General features: G+C 39.3%; 1 protein-coding gene across 1 annotated transcript in view; it reads left to right on the plus strand.

The window, feature by feature from the left end:
• The window catches only part of LOC109624099 (copine-8-like), a 59,980-nt gene that overhangs the window by 17,974 nt on the left and 22,539 nt on the right, over positions 1 to 19,467 (plus strand). Inside the window, exons 3-6 of the mRNA XM_020078596.2 lie at positions 4,157 to 4,203; positions 5,440 to 5,543; positions 11,959 to 11,998; positions 17,184 to 17,260. Of these exons, the coding sequence (XP_019934155.2) occupies positions 4,157 to 4,203; positions 5,440 to 5,543; positions 11,959 to 11,998; positions 17,184 to 17,260 (268 nt within the window). The remainder of the gene's footprint in view (positions 1 to 4,156; positions 4,204 to 5,439; positions 5,544 to 11,958; positions 11,999 to 17,183; positions 17,261 to 19,467) is intronic.

Raw genomic sequence — 19,467 nt, forward strand, 5'->3', positions numbered from 1 at the left:
GGTCTCTACATGAGCCTTATTCTCATGGATGAAATGTCACTTTTGGGGGAGAAACAACAGGAATTCATCAGATAGAACCGGCTGATGATTTTCACTCACAATCACGACCGTTAATGAGTCCATTACGTTAAAAAAGTCATGTCATCAGTTGGTGGTAGCTCATACATAAATTTGCAATTATTTAAAGCTGTAATTAATGATCACGCTTGTCACTGCAGTGGAAAGTGCTGCCTTCATAATCAGATGTCAAAGGATCAGCTCAGGTTCTGTTTTTATAAGTAGCTTTAAAGAGAGTATGCTTTGTGAGTTTTATTACCCCTGTGTTTTTTTTCTATGGGTGTAAGAGAGCATGTAATCTTTCAAAAAAACTGCTTTCACTGCAGGGTTGAGCTTCAGCACTCCCATTTTTTTTTGCTTGACACCAGTCATGTGGACAATTGAATTAAATTAACATCAAAGATTGAGCAGGAAATCATTCACCACACTCGCTACAACAGGAAACAGTGAAAAAGCAATGACCAACTAACCAAGCATGATGAACCATTGTGCATTATGCATCACCTCTTGTGTCTAGTGTTTTTCTTCACAACTCACACACAGAACTCTCTATGAAGTGAAGAACCAATGAACATGGGACGTGTAAATTGCTGTGTGACAGACATGTTTGAAGACGGTCAGATCTGCTAGCATTCACATTTCACACTAGTGCAAAATGTCGACATTTAAACACGCCATAGAAATTATTTTCCACATCACGGATCCCTGCTACACCTGCGCTGTCCATTTAGTTAACGTTCTACTAACAAACAGACACACACTGACCCAGCTATGACCCCATAAAGAAACACATGCACACATGCACACACACACACACACACACACACACACACACACACACACAGTTTGAGACCGGCTCAGTCTGACTTTTGTTGTGCAACTTCTATTGGTAACTTTTTTTATAGACAGTAAGAAAAGGAAAGCGAAGATAAGTTAAGTTTCCAAGATTACAGTACAGTAGAATACAATAGACAGTGTATTTATTATAAGTGAAACCAAAAATATTAAAAGTGCGCATGGAGTAAATTCAGGAGCAGTGCAATAGAACTGAAAATAAAATCAGTGAGACAGTGAACTTATACTGAATAAAAAGTAGTAATGATAATGATTATAGGAGTAAGTTACATCGAAGTAATGACATTAAACTTGTTACAGCATTTTCTATTTTCAGACTTTATCCATCGATTAATAGAGAAAATAAAAAGCACATTAATTAATGTTAAAGTAAGCATTAGTTGCAGTTGGATAAAACATATAAAAGAGCTCAACCACAAACAAGCCCCCTGCATCACACTGACTCTGCACCGCACTGACTCTACCCCACCACACCCCACCCCCTGCACATAATTTATAATTTATTACTTATATACTACTGGCACTATCACCAATCTCTGCACCTTCGCACAGCACGTGCCCATAACCCTGTTAATCTGTTAATGTATATATGTATATTCTTTATTTTATTTTATTTTATTTTATTCTATTTTATTTTATTCAATTTCTTACATATTGTTGTTTTTTATATTGTTGTTTTATGTACATAAGTAGTGCACCAATGACACCAAGGCAATTTCCTGTATGTGCAAACATACTTGGCAAATAAAAGAATTCTGATTCTGATTCTGATTCAAAACCAACAATTAAAGTAAAACTCTACTTTTACATGCATTCATCACTAATAATAATCTATCGATATGATATATAATAGTATAATAAGATATAACAAACAATAAGACAATGAATACTGAAGGTAGTGTGTGATAAGAGTTTATGTTATTACGTGACACTGGGCCAATGACTGTGTGTGACCACTGAGCTGCCAGCTCCACCAGCATGTCCTGTGGGTCCCCATGGGTGGTCTACCAGCAGGGCAGACCATCTTAGTGGTTACAGTACTTATAGCACTCACTCAACACGAGCTAACAGGCCCACTCTTCTTTCCTTTTTTAGCGCTTTTGTGCAACCAGATAGACAAAAACAAGGGCAGACAGAGGTTGTAGTTGTAGTCCTGGAAAAGAGGTTCACCTGCCTTTCTTCCCCTGTGCTTTGAAGATTGTTTTTAAAGGATGCTGCTCTGGGTACAGTAGTAAACAGCAACCGTGTTAATTTGAGGTGCGTTTAAAAGGTTTCTCATTCTCGACATGTGTTTATTTTTAAAGAGAAAAAGAGATAATTATTGCATTTAATAAATACTAACAGTAGCTACATTACAGCATTCATGTCAGGTTTATCAAAGTGGATCAGAATGCAGCGGTTAAATCCAATATTAATTTTGTGCCGTGCTCATGTTGTGTTAGTAACACGTTTCAAACTAGTGATTAAACCATTAAGCTATTACAGAGTCAAATTGACAGTTTTAGGGGCCATTCTTGTAGATGTAGGTATTATTTTATTGTACATGGTGAAAAATGTTTTTTTTATACACACCAGTCACACAAGGGGAGCTCCAGCTCCTGGTATCTCCTCCATGCTCTTGAGATTGTGCTGGACTGCCTGTGCAACCTGATTGGGCTGCAGGTACCGCCTCATGCTACCAGTAGTGACAAGGACACTAGCACGACCCAAACTAGAGAAGAATCAGTCAGGAAGCATAAGGAGAGAGCAGCTGTCTGTGGCAGCCACATGTAAAACCATTCCCTTTTTAGGGGCTGTCTTGATTTTGCTTCTCCATTGCACCTGTTGTCACCTTTATTTGCACCAAAGCAAGTGAAACTGATTCATTATCACGTGTGCTTCCTAAATGGACACATTGATCCCTGAAGTTTAACTGACTTGGTGTTATCCTGTGAGGATGAAGTGTTCCCTTCATTTGAGCAGCATATATAATTATTATTAGTATTAAAAAACATGTTCTACAACTCCTTTTACTCTTCTATAAATGTATTGACTGCTATATATCATCATAAAAAGCTAACAATTGGTAATATGTAATTATCAACTTGCTTGAGAAGTACTAGCTTCTTTTCATTTAAATGCTTGTATGGTTGTTGTATTTATATTTGCATTGTGGAGTAATATGTATGTTTCAGAGTAAATGCTAATACGAGGGAAATAAGCAAACCTAACCAACACCGTTTGGTAATGTAGTCAATACTGTCAGCATTTGAGGTCTATTGTGTATTGAAATTCAGTCAATATTATCAAACAGCATTGGGATTCATTGAGGTGTATTTGATATATTCAGTCCTCTTTTATTTTTCAATCATAGAAAGTTATTCCTTGGCTTTAGTTTTTATATACATATAGGTAACTACTGCTTGTCTATTTAGTACATATCTGTATTTCTGTGGGGCGATTTCAATTTGGTTTTATTTTTTAATGTTTTTTATTTCCAAAGACCGTGTGTCCCCTTTTAACTTAATAATATGTTAATATAAATACTTGAGTAATGTTTGAACCTAAAATATATACCGTACATATATAGTATATATCCTGCATTACCTTTTATTTAATGAGGTTATGTCATTGAGATCAAGATCTCTATAATAGAGACCCGAGTTAGCAGAAAGAACAGACACAAGAAGTACAACAAAACAATGTATTCTTTAATAGTGACAAAATATCATCTGATATCTCACACAGTTGTAGTCTACAGTTCAAGTATAATTCATAGTCCATGTCCAAGATTAGCATTTCCACCACTCCACCACTCATAATGTGAACGTCTTACCTTAAAAAGATTTACAAGTGTGTAGTCCCAGGGGTTTTCAGAGTGGCTGCCATGTGAAAGGCGTGTGTGAATACAGTAGCGGCTGCTAGAATGCAAATGAAATGTCATTTTAGTGCCAGCTGATTGCCCTGCTCTGTTGCTGCTAGTGGTCCGTCATCTAAAAACACGACAACGCTCCCTCGGATGGAGATGCTCGGATGTCAATAAGGAGGACATTTCTCCCTCCCTGTCCTTCCTCCCCCCTCTGACATATCATCATGCTGCAAGGCAAATTTCTAGTGACATTTAATTAGAGAGTTTTTCTCTCATGTTGGGGTCAGGGGAAGGAACACGCTCTCTGCCTGTCTGGATTCTTTGTTACTGTTAAATACTCTTCAATCAGTCTAACCCTCTTCTGTCTCTCCCCCGCCCCTCTCTCTAATTCAACAGTTTGTGTGCTGTACACTCAAGGAATAGCCAACAGGGAATGGAGAGAGGTGAGTACACGAGTGGGCTATGTTCAGTATCTGTTAAATAATAGTGAGGCCATGATGGTTTTTTATCCTTGGGAATACCAGATTTAACCACCTGCATCAATGTTTTGTTTTTGAAGTCATCTCATCTCACACAGTTAACTCTTGTTGTATTTCACATTACTCAATCATTCATAACCCTTTTTAAAAATGTGTTATATTTACAAGTTAAGTACCCAATATAGAAGATCCAACCTGTGAGGTTGAGTTGTCTAAAACATATTCATTGTATAAGATAAAATAAGATGCGATATTGATTAGCAGCAGGCAAGTCACAATGAGGTAGACAAGAAAAAAAATGCAATAGAATAAAAATAAATATTTAATAAACTGTAGTGGTTTATATGAAATGTTGTAAGTAAAGTGCAGTGTCACAGAATAATTGTACGAGCAAGTAAAAAACTGTTGGCACATAGGAAAAAAATGTTTTTACATCAGAAGAATACGTTTTTACATAAACACAAGTGTGCAAAAAGTACATTTCTTTTCAAAATAGTACACAAAAGTATGAGTAGACTGACATGACCACACCAGTGCAGTATTTTATTTTTCATTTTGCATGGTGTTGTATATTTACTGTGTTACTGTTGTGCCTCTGTTTGGATTTATTTGGGTTCATTTCCTCAAAAAACAGGTCTAATTACCTTTGGGCCTTCATCCTCAAACCTGTTTCACAAACTCAATTTGAAGCACTTTGATTTAACATGCTCCCACAGATTTAAGAGAGATTTAATAAACACTTGTTTTATTTGCGAAGTCCAAGAGAGGTACAACACCTCCCACAATCCTCAGGTGTTATAGCGACATCACCACAATCCATTTTAGAATCCGCTGATCAGACCCAGGTTTTGATTGTAATACTTGGTTGTCCTTCTCGAGTCAAAACCTCAGGGGAAGTCAGGATCAGCTCTGATTTGCGCTAAATGCTAACATGCCAACAATTATCATGCAACTATTAGATACTAAACATGACACTGGACATTACGTTTTGGTATTGAGATATAAATATCATGCTTATATTAACAATGCATTTGAGCAGTTTCATTGAATTAATGCTTATACGAAGATGCTGTGACTGCAAACTGGAGTCTATTATTTTATTGTACAAGGTTTCATTCCTAGTCACTCAGTCTTTAGTTAATTTAATGAGTATCGACGACATCCATTAACCCAGTATTCCCTTCCTCACCTCTTCTCTAGTTTGGCAGGACAGAAGTCATAGACAACACCCTCAACCCTGACTTTGTTCGCAAATTCATCCTGGACTACTTCTTCGAAGAGCGGCAGAATCTACGCTTTGACCTGTGAGTTAACATTTGACTTCTGCGCGTTGGTGTGTGTGTTTGTTTTTGTGTATCTGCGTGTGTTGTGCAGGCGTGGGTGAGAGTGCTGCTCTGTGTGCAGCGAAGTTAAGACTGAAATATTTATGACATGTGCTGAGGGAGATGTAAGTCTTCTCCCCTTTAAATAAAAGACAAGTTTTCGTGCCACTTTTTCACCAGCGTTTCCATTTGATTTCATCCCATTTATACAATACGTTGAGACAAAACAGGGCCAGATGCCCGCATGAATCACTCACTTGGCATTTTGTGATGATCACGATCCATTTTCGGATTTGCCCATTTTACCTCAGCATCAATTTAAAAGAGAAGTGTTCTTACAGTGTTATGTGAATTGAGTAATTAAGCCAACGATTTAATTCATTTTTTATCAAATTTTCTTCAAAATTCCTAATATATGTGTAATATTGATGCAATGTTATGCAGAAAAAGCAACAAATTACCTTTCAACCACCGATGCAGTCTTTGTTCTCTGTTATAATCTTTTTCAATGTTAGTTTGATTCAGTTGATCATACAATTTAGATTTACTGCCCTAAGTAAGACTAGTGTCTCTGCGTAGAGTTTGCTGAGACCTTACTGCTCACTCAAAGAAAGCTAGCACCATTGAAAGACATGACTCTTCAGCCGTCATACGTCCCTTAGAGCTCATTGTGAGGCTCATCACATCCTCTATGAATTTTATTTTGTAACTTAATTTGTAAACATCAGAGACACATGAATTTTCCAGTGGTGCAAGACACACAGAGGTCAGAAGCTTAGGTCAATATTCTCATCGAACATCATATTAGGGAAAAGACGTGATCTCTCTGTCTTGGGCTAAAAAAGTGCTGCTAATAGTTGCAACTGTATGAATGTGTGTGAATGGGTGAAATGCAGACTGTACTGTAAAGCACTTCCAATGGTCTTTAAGAATAGAGAAACGTAATATAAATACAAACCATTAAACCATTAACGAAACTGCTGACCACCTGAGATTTTTTGCACACGTCAGTCTCTAGATTGTTTTACTCAGATCGGAGATCTCAGGCCTGTATGGGCTACATACGGCACAGAGGCTGGAGGCACCCGTGCTTTTCTTTAAAGCCAATGTAAATTGCATAATAATAATTTATTGCTATGTTTTATTTGACATCTCTGAAGCTGTCACTGAAGTCATGTTTAACTCATTAGTAGGAAAGTGAGTGAACTGGCATGTAAAGGGACTGTCATACGGTATAATTACCAATGTGTCTGATAACCTCTGGTGTATCATGGGAAAGTGTTTATTGAAGCGAGTCGTATTTCCTTGTGTAACCCTAAACGTCAACATGTCTAAGGGATTATGAAAATCTGGATTTTTTCTCTATTTTGTTCCAGCCTCGCGCATGTTCTTCGTACATTTTCTGATGATAGCTCATGAAATATGGAATAACTCTTTAGTTTGTTTACTTGTTGGCCTGTCAGCAGGGCCTCATGCTGCTAACAGACTGTGGGAGGTTGCAGTGAAGGTCAAGAAGAGATGCTAGCTGGTTGATTGTGTGTGTGTGTGTGTTTCTGTGTGTGCACACTACAGTTCATATATTTATTATGTTAAGACTGAATTATAAAGTGCTTGTATACATTGAGGTGTGTTCAGGTTGTTAGAAGTAAAGTAGTGTGTGTGTGTGGGTTTATGATGTTCCTGTGTGCATATTAATCTGAGCGTATATGCATTTGGACATTTTATTTCTGTCTATGTGAGTATGCCTGTTGAGTTGTGTGTGTGCCTGGCAAGACAAATATGAATAAGTGGGGCGTTTGTGTGTGTGTGTTTCTACTGTGTGTGTGTGTAATCCCATCTGCTAGACAAATATGGTGCTGACTTTGCTCGAGTATCATGCAAGGTCTTAAAAGTTGACAAGAAGCAGAGAGGTGATATAGGATGATGATGTGTGCGTGTACGCGTGGGTATGTGTGAGTGTATGTGTGCGTGCATGCAGCCAGTCTGACCCCCTGCATGGCTTATGGGTGAGCATCAGGCCCCATTAGTGTTTTCTGGGCTGATGACCCTGCGATCACTTGCAGCGAGGACATGGCTGCCACACGCACTCAAACACACACACAAGCGCGCTCGCTCTGCCTCACACATGCCTGCCCTCGGACCTCCAAAAACACACACATATTTTCTCACACACACATATACACTTTGCTTGTCAGGCATTCTTTTCCGATGCTGTTGAGCTGTAACATGCATGTGTTTACGCACACACTTCTTAAATTTCCCATCCCAAAACCAGTGTTTACTCCTGCTCTCCTTAGAGAGAAGATTCAATCGATTTTATTTGATTATGAAAATAGTAGGACACTCATTTAGTAGTGTCTAATAATATAATGCATGGCACTCACTGTGGCAGCATCTCCTGAGGTGGGGGAAGTACACCAGCCAATGCCGTGCCTTGTGTAGCTCACGTGACGACGCTGTCTCCTCTCTGGTGTAAATCTTTGAAAAATGTCGGAGACAAACATCGCTAACGATACCGCGGAGAAGTTGTCAAAAGCATGGGAACACTTAACATTGAAGCCTTTAGATAAGACTGCTAGCTGCTAAACGTACGAAGCTGATTTCACGTGGAACAGCTTAACACATGTTTTCTCTGGGGTTTAACGTAAAATGTTCACCCACTGTTAACGACTGTTGCTTCTATGACTCAACGAGGAGAGAGAGAGAGCAGCGTTGGTCGATAGACCTATATGCTGAATGAACATGAGCACAAAGCAGTGAAACAAAAACACAAAACACAACATCTTCCTCATTTTTCCACAGTGGTTATGTTCTAAAGTTCATAAACAATCTGCTGGAGGAGTTTTATGTTAATACAGACAGGAATTCAGCCCAGTGCAGCTTGTTTGCTGTGAGTGACAGTCACACAGACAGCTCTCTGACACATTCAGCAGGACAAGCTGGTTTAACTTTTCTTAACCAACCACCAATCCACAATTAATATCAAATATATATATATATATATATATATATATATATAATCTGACTCGTCAAAACAATATCTTTGATTCTGTTTTGACTTCTAAAAACTTCAACACCTGGAATAACATGGTAAGATTCAGAGTACTTGTGTGGTTTCTCATTATAGATATCGACAATTCAGTTGAATTATTATATTTTATTATATTATATTCCAGTTTAAGATATCTATACTCTAATTCTGACCAGTGATTATTCAAGTTCATGAGATCTACAACACCATACTGTCTAGTTCAAACACATTTAGGTGAATTTAAAACATGCTGAACTTGGATTATAATTAGTCAGAATTAAATGGAGGTATCTGAAAGAGGATTTATCATCCTAATTAAATTGCAGATGTCTGTAATACATATGGAAACAGGACTGTACAGGTAAATGAAGTTGATTTTGTCTTATTATTCGATAAATAATTGACAGATAAATCGATTATCCAAATAATGGCTAGTTGCAGCCCTAGTCCCGAGGTGTGGAAGTCTTTACACTGTAGCTCCAGCAGCCCATCATTACTTCCATTCCTCTCACTTCCACTGGCTCCACATCCCTTCAGGACATACAATGCTGAACTGGCTGCAAACCGGCAGTATAGCTGCAACTGAACCAACCCACGCTCTTTTTACCCGAAGACCCCAGAGCCACAACATACTTGCTTCCTCTGCTGCAAACCCTGTTAATCCTCATCACACTGCTGGCTATGTTCAGTGCTCCTCTTATGAGGAGCTCACATGAGAAGCTCAGTGAAGCCAGTGGAAGCTCCCTCCTTTGGGTGAATGGTTGTCTAATCAAGTGTGGCAAGTGTTAGTTGAAGAAGGTTGCTATAGCTGTATTTCCTTTTTTTATTTTACTGGATTGAAGACATGTCCTCTTAAATTCAAAAGGCCTGAATTGAAACTATATTACCGGTTGTGCAGATGTACATTGAACGAGGTCAAATGGAGTCGAGCAGTGAGGATGATTTTGTGGTCCTGCACCTCTTGAAGAAAGAAAAAGATATTATTGGGTCCATCCAACCCTAAAATGTCATCAGATATAAGAAGAACTTCATCTTCTGATCAAAGAGCTGCGTGATTATCCCGATCGCTTCCCAGTCTATTTCAGGATATCAGTCGTCCAGTTTAATGCAACTGTTAAATAGATGACAGCTCATTTCTGTAATCCAGTTTATCATGAACAACTCGCTGCAACATCTTTGACTGATGTTAAAAACACAGCAAATCAAACCTGTTCCTAAAAGTTTCAGAGTCCGTGTGCAAACGTAATAGATGCAACATAATGTTGTATTTCTTTTGAAACATGCAACAATTTTGGACAAAAAATTGACTTGGTTTATAAAGACCTTAGGTGTCTACAATATTGAGGACTATATCATTTCATGCCTCTCACAAAAAAACTATTTATGCAACTGATATTTATGAGAGCAGCCTTGACTAAGTGCCATTCTACCTTTATCTTTAAACCAGAGGAAAACCCAAAATACCTTGTTATAGAAGTGTTACTATTAAAATCTAATAAATTAAATAAATACCTGGTTTCGTGGTATTTAGTTTTTTCTCCTTGGCAAAATAATATTCCAAGAATAGAACCTCAAAATCAAGCAGGGTCAGAGACGATAAAATCAAAATCTAATAGCCAGCCAGTAATTACTCCCCATAATAAAGTATGACAGTCACCACCAACATGGACACATCCAAATATATATCAGACAACAAATAGATGATTTACATTTGATTGTTGAAAATCATGTCTTTGTTTGTGTGGCATCAGTAGTCATCACTGTTCAGTTCAAACAGAGATCTGAAAAAAAGCAGACAGCAAGCACAGGACCAAGAGAAATCCTGTCTGGCCCTTTGCCAATGCAGAGTGATGTCATCTAAACACACACACACACGTTGAGTGGCACTCAACAAACGTGCACGTGTCAGGTCGTTGGACGTCTACTACTGCAAAAGTCTCCAGTGTGCAGGTGAACATGTGCAGCCAAATCATCCATCTTACATACGTTAGTAGTATGTTCAACCCCCCCCTCTCCCTCTCCCTCTCTCTCTCTCTCTCTCCCTCTCCTCAGGTCTCATTATTAAATAAGATAAAATTAATCATTTATGAACATTTGGGAGTGACAGAGGCAAGGGACGAATAGAACATGAAGCGCACCTGTGCATTTCGCCAGTGGCACGTTGTGTAACAGCAGCGTGTTTCCATGCTCTTATGGAATTACATTAGTAAGAGCACTAGATTATCTGTCTTCTTCTTTTATTATCCTGAATTCAAATTATAAATTATCCATGGCAAAAAGAAGAATGAATAATAATAAAACATATTCAATTCAGTTCAATTTTATGGGCCAAATCATAAAATAAAAAAGTCAAGACCTTAAAAAACAGGAATGGTTGTTTAACCATCTTATTTGAACTCTGTCGGACTGGTTAATGAAAATTATAATCTTCAGTTGTATCTTGTCATCATCAGGTCTTTCAGCCTTTTAATCAAAATAACATTAAAAGCTGAACCTGAAGGTACACTGAGGCTAAAGGTTGCTGCAATAAAAGTAAGATAAAAGGAATACAGGAGTTAAAACAACACAGTAGTACCAGAGTTACAAATCACATGAAATGCTTTACTGTAAAAATACATTTGAGCAGTGAGTTAAAGATAGATAGTGGGTTTGCGAGCCTAATCTCGTCAAGCAGGGAGTTCCAAAGCCTCAGGGCCCTGACGGAGAAAGCCTGGTCACCCTGAGTAGTCAGCCTTGACCTAGGGACAGCCAACAGGGACAGGCTGGCCGATCTCAGAATGCGCCTGGGATTAAGTCAAGAGCTGTGAAATGTAACTAGCGGCCAGCCCATGTTGAGTCTTAAAAGTTATTAAAAGAATCTTAAAATCAATCCTGACTTTAAGTGGCAACCAGTGAAGGGATGCAGTGATTGGGGTGATATGAGACCTATGGCTAGTTTTTCTTAAAATACGGGAAGCAGCATTTTGAAAAAGCTGCCAGCGAGTTACTAAGGTTTACTACAACTACCGTTGTAGTAATCCAGGCGGGAAAACTCAAAGGCATGTATTGTACTAAGTCAAGGAGAGATATTATGTAGATGGAAGTAGCAGGATTTAATGATTTCATTAATGTGTGAAATTCACAGTAGAGTTTAATATTTTCACAGTCATTTATGATACTGAGGCTGTTCCATGAAATCAGATCAGTGGAGCTTTTGGTGCCATAATCACGAGCCCACTTTAAAGTTAACCCGGTTCTTTGCAGTGATTACTGAAGAAGTGTGTTGCATTAAAGGCAGGTGATGAGGGAGAGGAGAAGCTTGTGTAGATGACTCATTTGTGTACAGCCTTTCATTCTGATGTGTCTTCTTTTCTCTCTTCTCTGCAGGTACGATTTAGACTGCAAGAGTGATAACCTTTCCAAACATGTGAGTGTCTCCTTCACCTCAGCCATTCAAAAATCAGTCACACATTCATGGAGATATTATACAGCCAAATGTTTACGCGTCCAGTACAATAGCAGCCTGATTTGAATCTACATGTCAAAGGTAAGAGTTGCCTATCAGGAACAAATTGGTTGTTATGGCATTTGATGGATTTTTCTGACCCATATCATAGATAGCTAGCCACAGTCGAGCATGACAATTAAGTATGAAACTTAACGATCTTAACTGCTCCGCAGCTTGACCCAGCCTCATATCGAAAATGTTATAATTAATATGATTTTATCTTTACTCAATATGATTACTATCTTTGCTATGGATGAGCCCACTGACTTGAAATACAGAATAGCCTGAATGCCCCTCTCAGTAGTCCAGGACTTCTGTCTATCTACTGTCTACCTTCACTAGTTCCATTAGTCGTTACTTGTCATATAAGAACATTTTCACCCGTTCCTGGCTTAGTGCACCTGTGAAGTGAATCCATTACTCAATAAAGCAAAAAGCAGATACTCTGGTTAATCTTCAGATGTCTGCTTCATCTGAGAGCCAGGCTCCAGCGACCTACACTGTATAACCTCAACCAGCCATGTGAAGCTTGTCAGCGTGTTGCTCTACCCTTGAAACACCACCCAAGTAGTCACTCTCAGCTATCTCCTTTTAGAAGGCAGCAAAGCATGCTAAGGTAAATAGCATGCTGACAGAATGCTAAGCTTACCAGCATACAGCCTGAGCCCCCTAGGATGGAAAGATCTACAATCTGCCAGTCATGTTCTGCTAATGCTCCTTTGTCATGTGAGCGCAGATATGGACGAAGATCTGCCAATTTGAAGTCTTAGACTTGATGACGTCCACAATCTAATTTTAAAATGAATCGTAGAGATTGTGACATTTAATGACATTTACACTCTGATAATATGGATGCTATCCATGCTAATCTCGCATACGAACAGAGTGATTGCCTACTAGATAACACGTGCCTCTATCTCTTTAATGTGTGATGAAAAACATTTTGTGAACCAACAGCTTGGAGGATGAGGAGCTGGTGCCAAAATAAGATCTCAGTAGTGTGGCAGTGGTTTGTCTCTGCACGATCAGATATTTCCCAAAGCAAAGTATAAACTTACCAGGGACCGGTCAGGAACCTGTTCAAGATTACGCCCGGGCCACACTGGATGCCACACCGGCCACGTCTGAGCTGCGCTGCTCTTGTAGAGAGATGCCCATTTTCCATTTGCCCATGAATGAGAAATGATCTTTTCACCACAGTTTCAATGTCTATCTGTTTAATATGTCTCAAACATGAATGTTTGCAACACTCCCTGTACCTATTTCAAAGTAAAAGCCCTGTCGCGTTTCTGTCGACTGAATAATTTCTGTGGTTTTATCGTCAGTGCAGGACCAAAAGATGCACAGCCTTATACCATAGTGTCCTGGCATTAAGTTGAGAACACTGGTTACTTTTATTCAAGGAAGTACGGCAGTCACACCAGAAACCTCACGTAGCAGCTCCACAGGAGACACGTGCCTGAGTAATCAACAGATGCGTTTGAGATGCAGCAGATCAGCGAAGCAGCAGTCGCACTCCGCACACACACCCAATATGACAGATGCTTCCGTTTTAAAAGGAAGCATCTGAAGGAACATGCTTGGAGTGTTGTCACAACCAAAGGTCCAGAAACATAAACAGTTATTGACTGACACAGCAATAAATACAATACAAAGGAAACAGAAACTGGTGGAAAGAGGGGACTGAGGTGGTCACATTGATTCTAGCCAAGAATGTGTACAGTTCATAGCTGTGGACAATGTGAGAGTGAAGACACTGGAGCACATGACCATTTTCATCATTTTTCAGTGTAACATTATTTTCAAATGGTGCTTGTTCAGATGTGGATTTTCTCAAGTGTACAATTCAGATAAATGGATGTCTATTCCACAAAGATTTTGATGGGATTTTTTTTGGGATGATCTCCAACTGCAAAGTTCTTCCTCCATCTTGATAATATCTGTTCCTTCAGATTTCAAAGCCCTACAGCCACCTTCCTTTCAAACAGAATTTTCAGCAGTGCCCTGCTCCAGTTCTGTCTATTACCCGGGCTCTGTCTCCACCCACGGCCCCTTTCATGTTACCCGTCCTCATACTCATTGCCAACTGCAGGTAGAGTTATTTTCCTCAGATCCAACCCTAGAGTGCCCTGGGGCTTCTTCTAAGAGCGCTGAGCAATGTGAGCACAGCGACTCCCTCTCAGCATGAAGACTGAGGACGCTTGGATGCGTTCTGTCGTTGCTGTGGATGTGTGGGATTGGAGATCTGGCACACAGTGATGGCTCTATTGTTCGGGCAAAGTCCATCCCCAGTCTCAGTTGCTATAAATAACCGAAAATGGAAAATAGTGCTCACAAGTACAGTATCTCTCATGACAGATTCATCGCCACCGTTTGAGGATGACTCCTTCCTCCCATCAAAGCAGATGTTGTTGCTGTGCCATATGGTGTGCATACCTTGTGCCGATATGGCTGCAGAGGAAGAAACAGAAACAGCGTATACAGTAAAACCTAATTAAGGGCTGGATGTCCTGTTTCATACTGACAGATGCTTGTCATGTCCCTTTGCACATTTCTTTGTTTCACCCATCTTCATTTATTGTTAACATATACCAATACTCTTACATAATTAATAGTATTCTCATTTCAAAGTATTTTATTAAATGCTATGACAATGAATTCCAAGTAGGAAAATAGCTTTTTTGTCATTTTTAATTAAGTTAACTGTGAGGAAGTACATTCATAATGGACAGTTCATGATTCCATTGTCAATTCAGTGGCAATGCAGTGGCAGTGTGCTACTTAAATATATTATATGTAACAATTCTTTGTTAGAATGTCTAAAAACTACATGTATTATATATATTTTTAGACTTGTGTACTAACATTATCCAAAGTATTTTCAACGATGTTCAAACCCAGAGATTCTCAATTTAATTCAAGGTTTGAGGAAGGAAAAACCCACTGCTGCCCAGTTAGCCAGTTGGCTGTTTGTATTGGTCCCTTGTAATGGATCACAATTATTCATTGACATTTGCGGGGAAACGTGAATAAAACTGAATCACATTATCTCGTGGGAACATGATTCGCGCTCTCATGATCCCAATCTGCTTCATCAAACGAAGCCTTTTGTTATTATGATTTAGAGACCCTCTAGTGGCAGACGTTTCATATAGTACATTTCAGGCAGAAAGTATGGGTGTGATAGTATGGCCAAGTCCTATCTAACAATATGGACAGAGGGACTTTATGAACAATAGACATAGATATTTGTCTGTGGATGCCCTATATTAGAGGCCACATGAGTAAAAGAACTTGAAGAAATTCGGCCTGTTAATCTGATGCGGCTGAGCCTCTAGCCGTAGATTTATGTGGCGTAGCAGGCGCGAGGCTAGGGCAGCATACCTAGCAGCACAATTCTTTTGGAAAACCAGAGGGTTTTTGTCTTCGAGTTTCAAGACCTCGGCTCGGGGAGAAATTTGTTCAGGACCGGCAAAGATCTTTGGAGCAGCTTTCTGCCCGCCAGACTAAACCCAGCTCATCTGTCAAGCATTTAAACACACACACGTACATGCGTGCTTACACATGCTGATATTTGGGGAGACCTCAGTATCAGTGTGTGAACAATCGGTCCGGTGTTTCTTTTTTTACACCTTCCTCTTTCTCTGCTTTGCTGTTCTGGTCGGCCGAAGGCTCCTCCTGCCTGAGCTGACTCCTCTCTCATGGTCACCCTTCAGTGATCAACAAGGACACGGCTCTCCCCGCATTAGATGTCAATGTGCATAATATACATGGGACACAGAAGGGAAGCTGGTCAGTGCAAAAAATGTGACATTCAATATCACAACACGTCAATGGACGGTCTACGGGACTTTACAACCAGAGTAGTTGTTATTCTAAGCCTTCTTTTTTTGTGATCTCTTTACCTCTGTAGTAATCTGATTATGTGCACAAATTGTCAGATTCCTCATTCGGAGCCAATCACATAACTGGATAATGTGATGAAAAGTGACATGAGCTAATTATTTTCAATATAGATTCATCTGCTTGTTTTTTTTCTTGATCAATCAATGAATAATTTTGTGCATAAAATGGTAAACTATATAAAATTAAATATACAAATACTATAAATGATATAAATATAAAAAATACCTACTGAAATTTCTCAGAGCCCAAAGATTAAACCCACAGTTTACTATCACATGATATGAAGAAAAGACTTTTGAGAGAATGTCAACAACTCAAGCCATTTCCAAACACGAACAATGGAGAATGTCGACACTTTCACCGGAGTTTGGTTTTCACACATGAACCACAAGCAAGAGATTCTCTGCTCAGATGCGTCTTTGTTTACAGCTCATCAATACAGGGTTGGCCATTTATCACAACAAGCTCTCTTGACATCCTTGTTCGTTATCTCTGCTTTTTTATATTTGTTTTCTTTAAAAACTATATTGTTGCTTGTTAGAAACATCATCAAGAAAGCCACTGGCTTGCAGTGAATCCCGCAGAGGATCTCTCTTTTCTCACCTGGACTTATTCTGACTTATCTGGAGATTTAATAGGTGGCACCTACAGCCCCTGGAGCTCAATGCATGTCAGAAAGAGGCTTTAATGATTAATAAATGTCAAAATAGCTACCAATTAACCAGCTTTCCATCAACTAACTGTCCTTGCTGTTTAATATTAAACAGATGCTGTGAGATAAAAAAAAAAAAATATATGGAAAACATCTCCATAGTGTGAATGTTTTCCTTGAGCATGGATTATTTGGAATAGTCGAACCTTAACTTCCAAATCAGGAAACTCTCAATGAATGTTTCTCTCTGCAGCTTGCTGTCTTGCTTTATAGTTTTCACCCGGCATCTATTGCACTTCTGTCCATCCTGGGAGAGGGATCCCTCACACGTGGCTCTCTCTGAGGTTTCTACGTTCTTTTCCCTGTTAAAAGGTTTTATTTGGTAGTTTTCCTTACTCTTGTTGAGGGTTAAGAACAGAGGATGTCACACCTTGTTAAAGCCCTATGAGACAAGTTGTGATTTGTGAATATGGGCTGTACAAATGAAATGTGATTGATTGATTTATTTCTCTCTCATGTGTTTACTTGTTCATCTTACACATGCAGGACTTCCTGGGCCAGGCTTTCTGTACTCTGGGTGAAATTGTCGGTTCCCTGGGAAGCCGCTTGGAAAAACCTTTGATGTAAGTAGCACATGCACCAACAAACACACACACTGTCTTCTGCTATTCTAATTAGACACTAATAACCGGAAGCAGAGGTGCAAAAGGCTCGTGTGGAATCACTCTAATCAGGTAGCCAGTATATTGAGTTCTACAGAAAAGCTGTTTGGGCTCATGCTCAGATTTTATTTATAGATTTCTGTTCCTTTCAGATGATGAAGATGCTGATGAAAGCGTACGCTGTCTCCATCAGCTAAATGAGACAGATAGTTAAACAGTACCAGGCCAAATGACAGACTGTGAACATGTTGAGGTGGTAAACAGCGTGTAGCGAAAAAGGGACAGTTCCCCCTAAGGGAAGATGTCAGTGTTGAGCGGAGCCCCCAGCTCGTTTTCTGAAGTAACTTAAACTGAACAGAAGCCTCTACACAAGCCTTAAAAATGATCTGGGACAATTCCCTCCCACTAAATATATGATGTTCTCCTCTGTTTCTGATTACGATAACAAAGTAGGAATACCTTCAGAAATTTTACATTTTGCTGCAGTTCGTGTGGCTGGTTTTACTTTCCTCTCCTCCTCATATTTGTGATCACTCGTTTGCAGTGGTGGGGGAACCTTTTTCCTATTGTGGACCATTTCAGTTTTTATGACATCATTTTATGGCCATGCTACTTTAATGCTATCATACAACACAAAACAGAACAGCCTGAACAATATATTAGTTTGCTGATGATATCAGGCTAAATGAACCTTTCACAGACTAATCAGTATCAGGATATATATCAGTTTATATAAACTGACATATATCCTGATACTGATTACATTTACATATACATTTTACAATTCAAGTTTATATTTAGTGAAAATGTATTCAAAGGTTATAGTTAAATTGTACAAATATTACATTTCCTTGTCACAAGGGTTTGATGATGACATTTTAGGAATCATTGCCAAGTTTTTTCTTAACTTCTAAATATTGTTATTCGAAATAATTTACTCCCTAATATCAGTATCTGCAACAGACTCCAATTGATTTGGTCCAGGTTCTAATAAACAAATATACAAAAGACTTGGAAAAAGCTGACTAAAATATATAAAATCAATGAAGCCTTTAAAAGACACATTTAAGAAGAAATAGGTAAATAAATAAGATGCTGCATTGTTAATACACCTTCTCTTAAACCCATGTAAGGAAACGCTCTCCGAAAGAAAAGACACTTCTCTGTTGTGCCTCATTGATAAAGTGGGTTAGAGTGTTTGATATCATCTCAGCTGCACTGTCCTCTAACTCGCAGAGCTGAGCTGCAGCATCTTCTTCAGTGACTGAAAAAAACAATTTGTTGTTACTTTTGTTTCCCTCCTGAGGCAACGAGCCGTCAGAAGTGTGACCCTCGCCTTGTCCCCTGTCCTGCAGTGGTGTCCAGTGTGTGTGTGTCTAAGATTGAAGACAGTGACTGCACTAGGGTCTACATCCATGACCGTCTGTCTGTCTCTGTCAGTGTTTATGTTTGTGAGTGTGTGCTTATGTGTGTGTGTGTGTGTCAATGTCAGTGTGGCAGAATAAATGAACAGTTGCAGCTGAATGGATCTGCTTAAGAATGACACACAAGAAATATGATGTAAGAATGTGTTTCTGTCACTGAGTTATGTAATCACCTCTGCCTCATTCACTGTCAGATCTGTTTGAGTGTGTGTGTGTGTGTGTGTGCATACCTACACTTATATGAAATATTCTTTATTATTTTTAAATCTTGTTTGTGTCTGAATGTTTGTGCGACTGTATGTGTGGTCTTATTCATTCAGGTGCCTCCAAACACCCTCACCTGCCAAAAACACATCTTAAAGGTCCAGTGTGTAAGATTTAGGTGAAAGGGATCTATTGGCTGATGTTTTTGGGCTCACTCTGCTTCCACTCATCCAACTCACTTCTCATCTACGTCTCTGTCCTTCTCCCTCTCTCCTGTGACTTTTTATCGTTGTCTTCTCCTCCCTCTTTCTTGCTGCCATTTGTCCATCTGCCCCCTTACTGAGCAATCTCTCTGCTCGCGCAGCAAATTAATCTCCCTGAATGCTTCCCTGTGCATCATGTCTGAGGTGACAGAGAGAATGGCTGGGGAGTGGGGGGGGGGAGTTTCACAAGCCTTGCTTGAAATTGCCGTCAGTTTCCCTCCACATGTGTCATCTTAGGCTCTCTGCCATTACTGGACAGTGCATGGCCATATGAAAT

The sequence above is a fragment of the Paralichthys olivaceus genome, chromosome 7 (assembly GCF_024713975.1).
Source record: "Paralichthys olivaceus isolate ysfri-2021 chromosome 7, ASM2471397v2, whole genome shotgun sequence".
NCBI lineage: Eukaryota > Metazoa > Chordata > Actinopteri > Pleuronectiformes > Paralichthyidae > Paralichthys > Paralichthys olivaceus.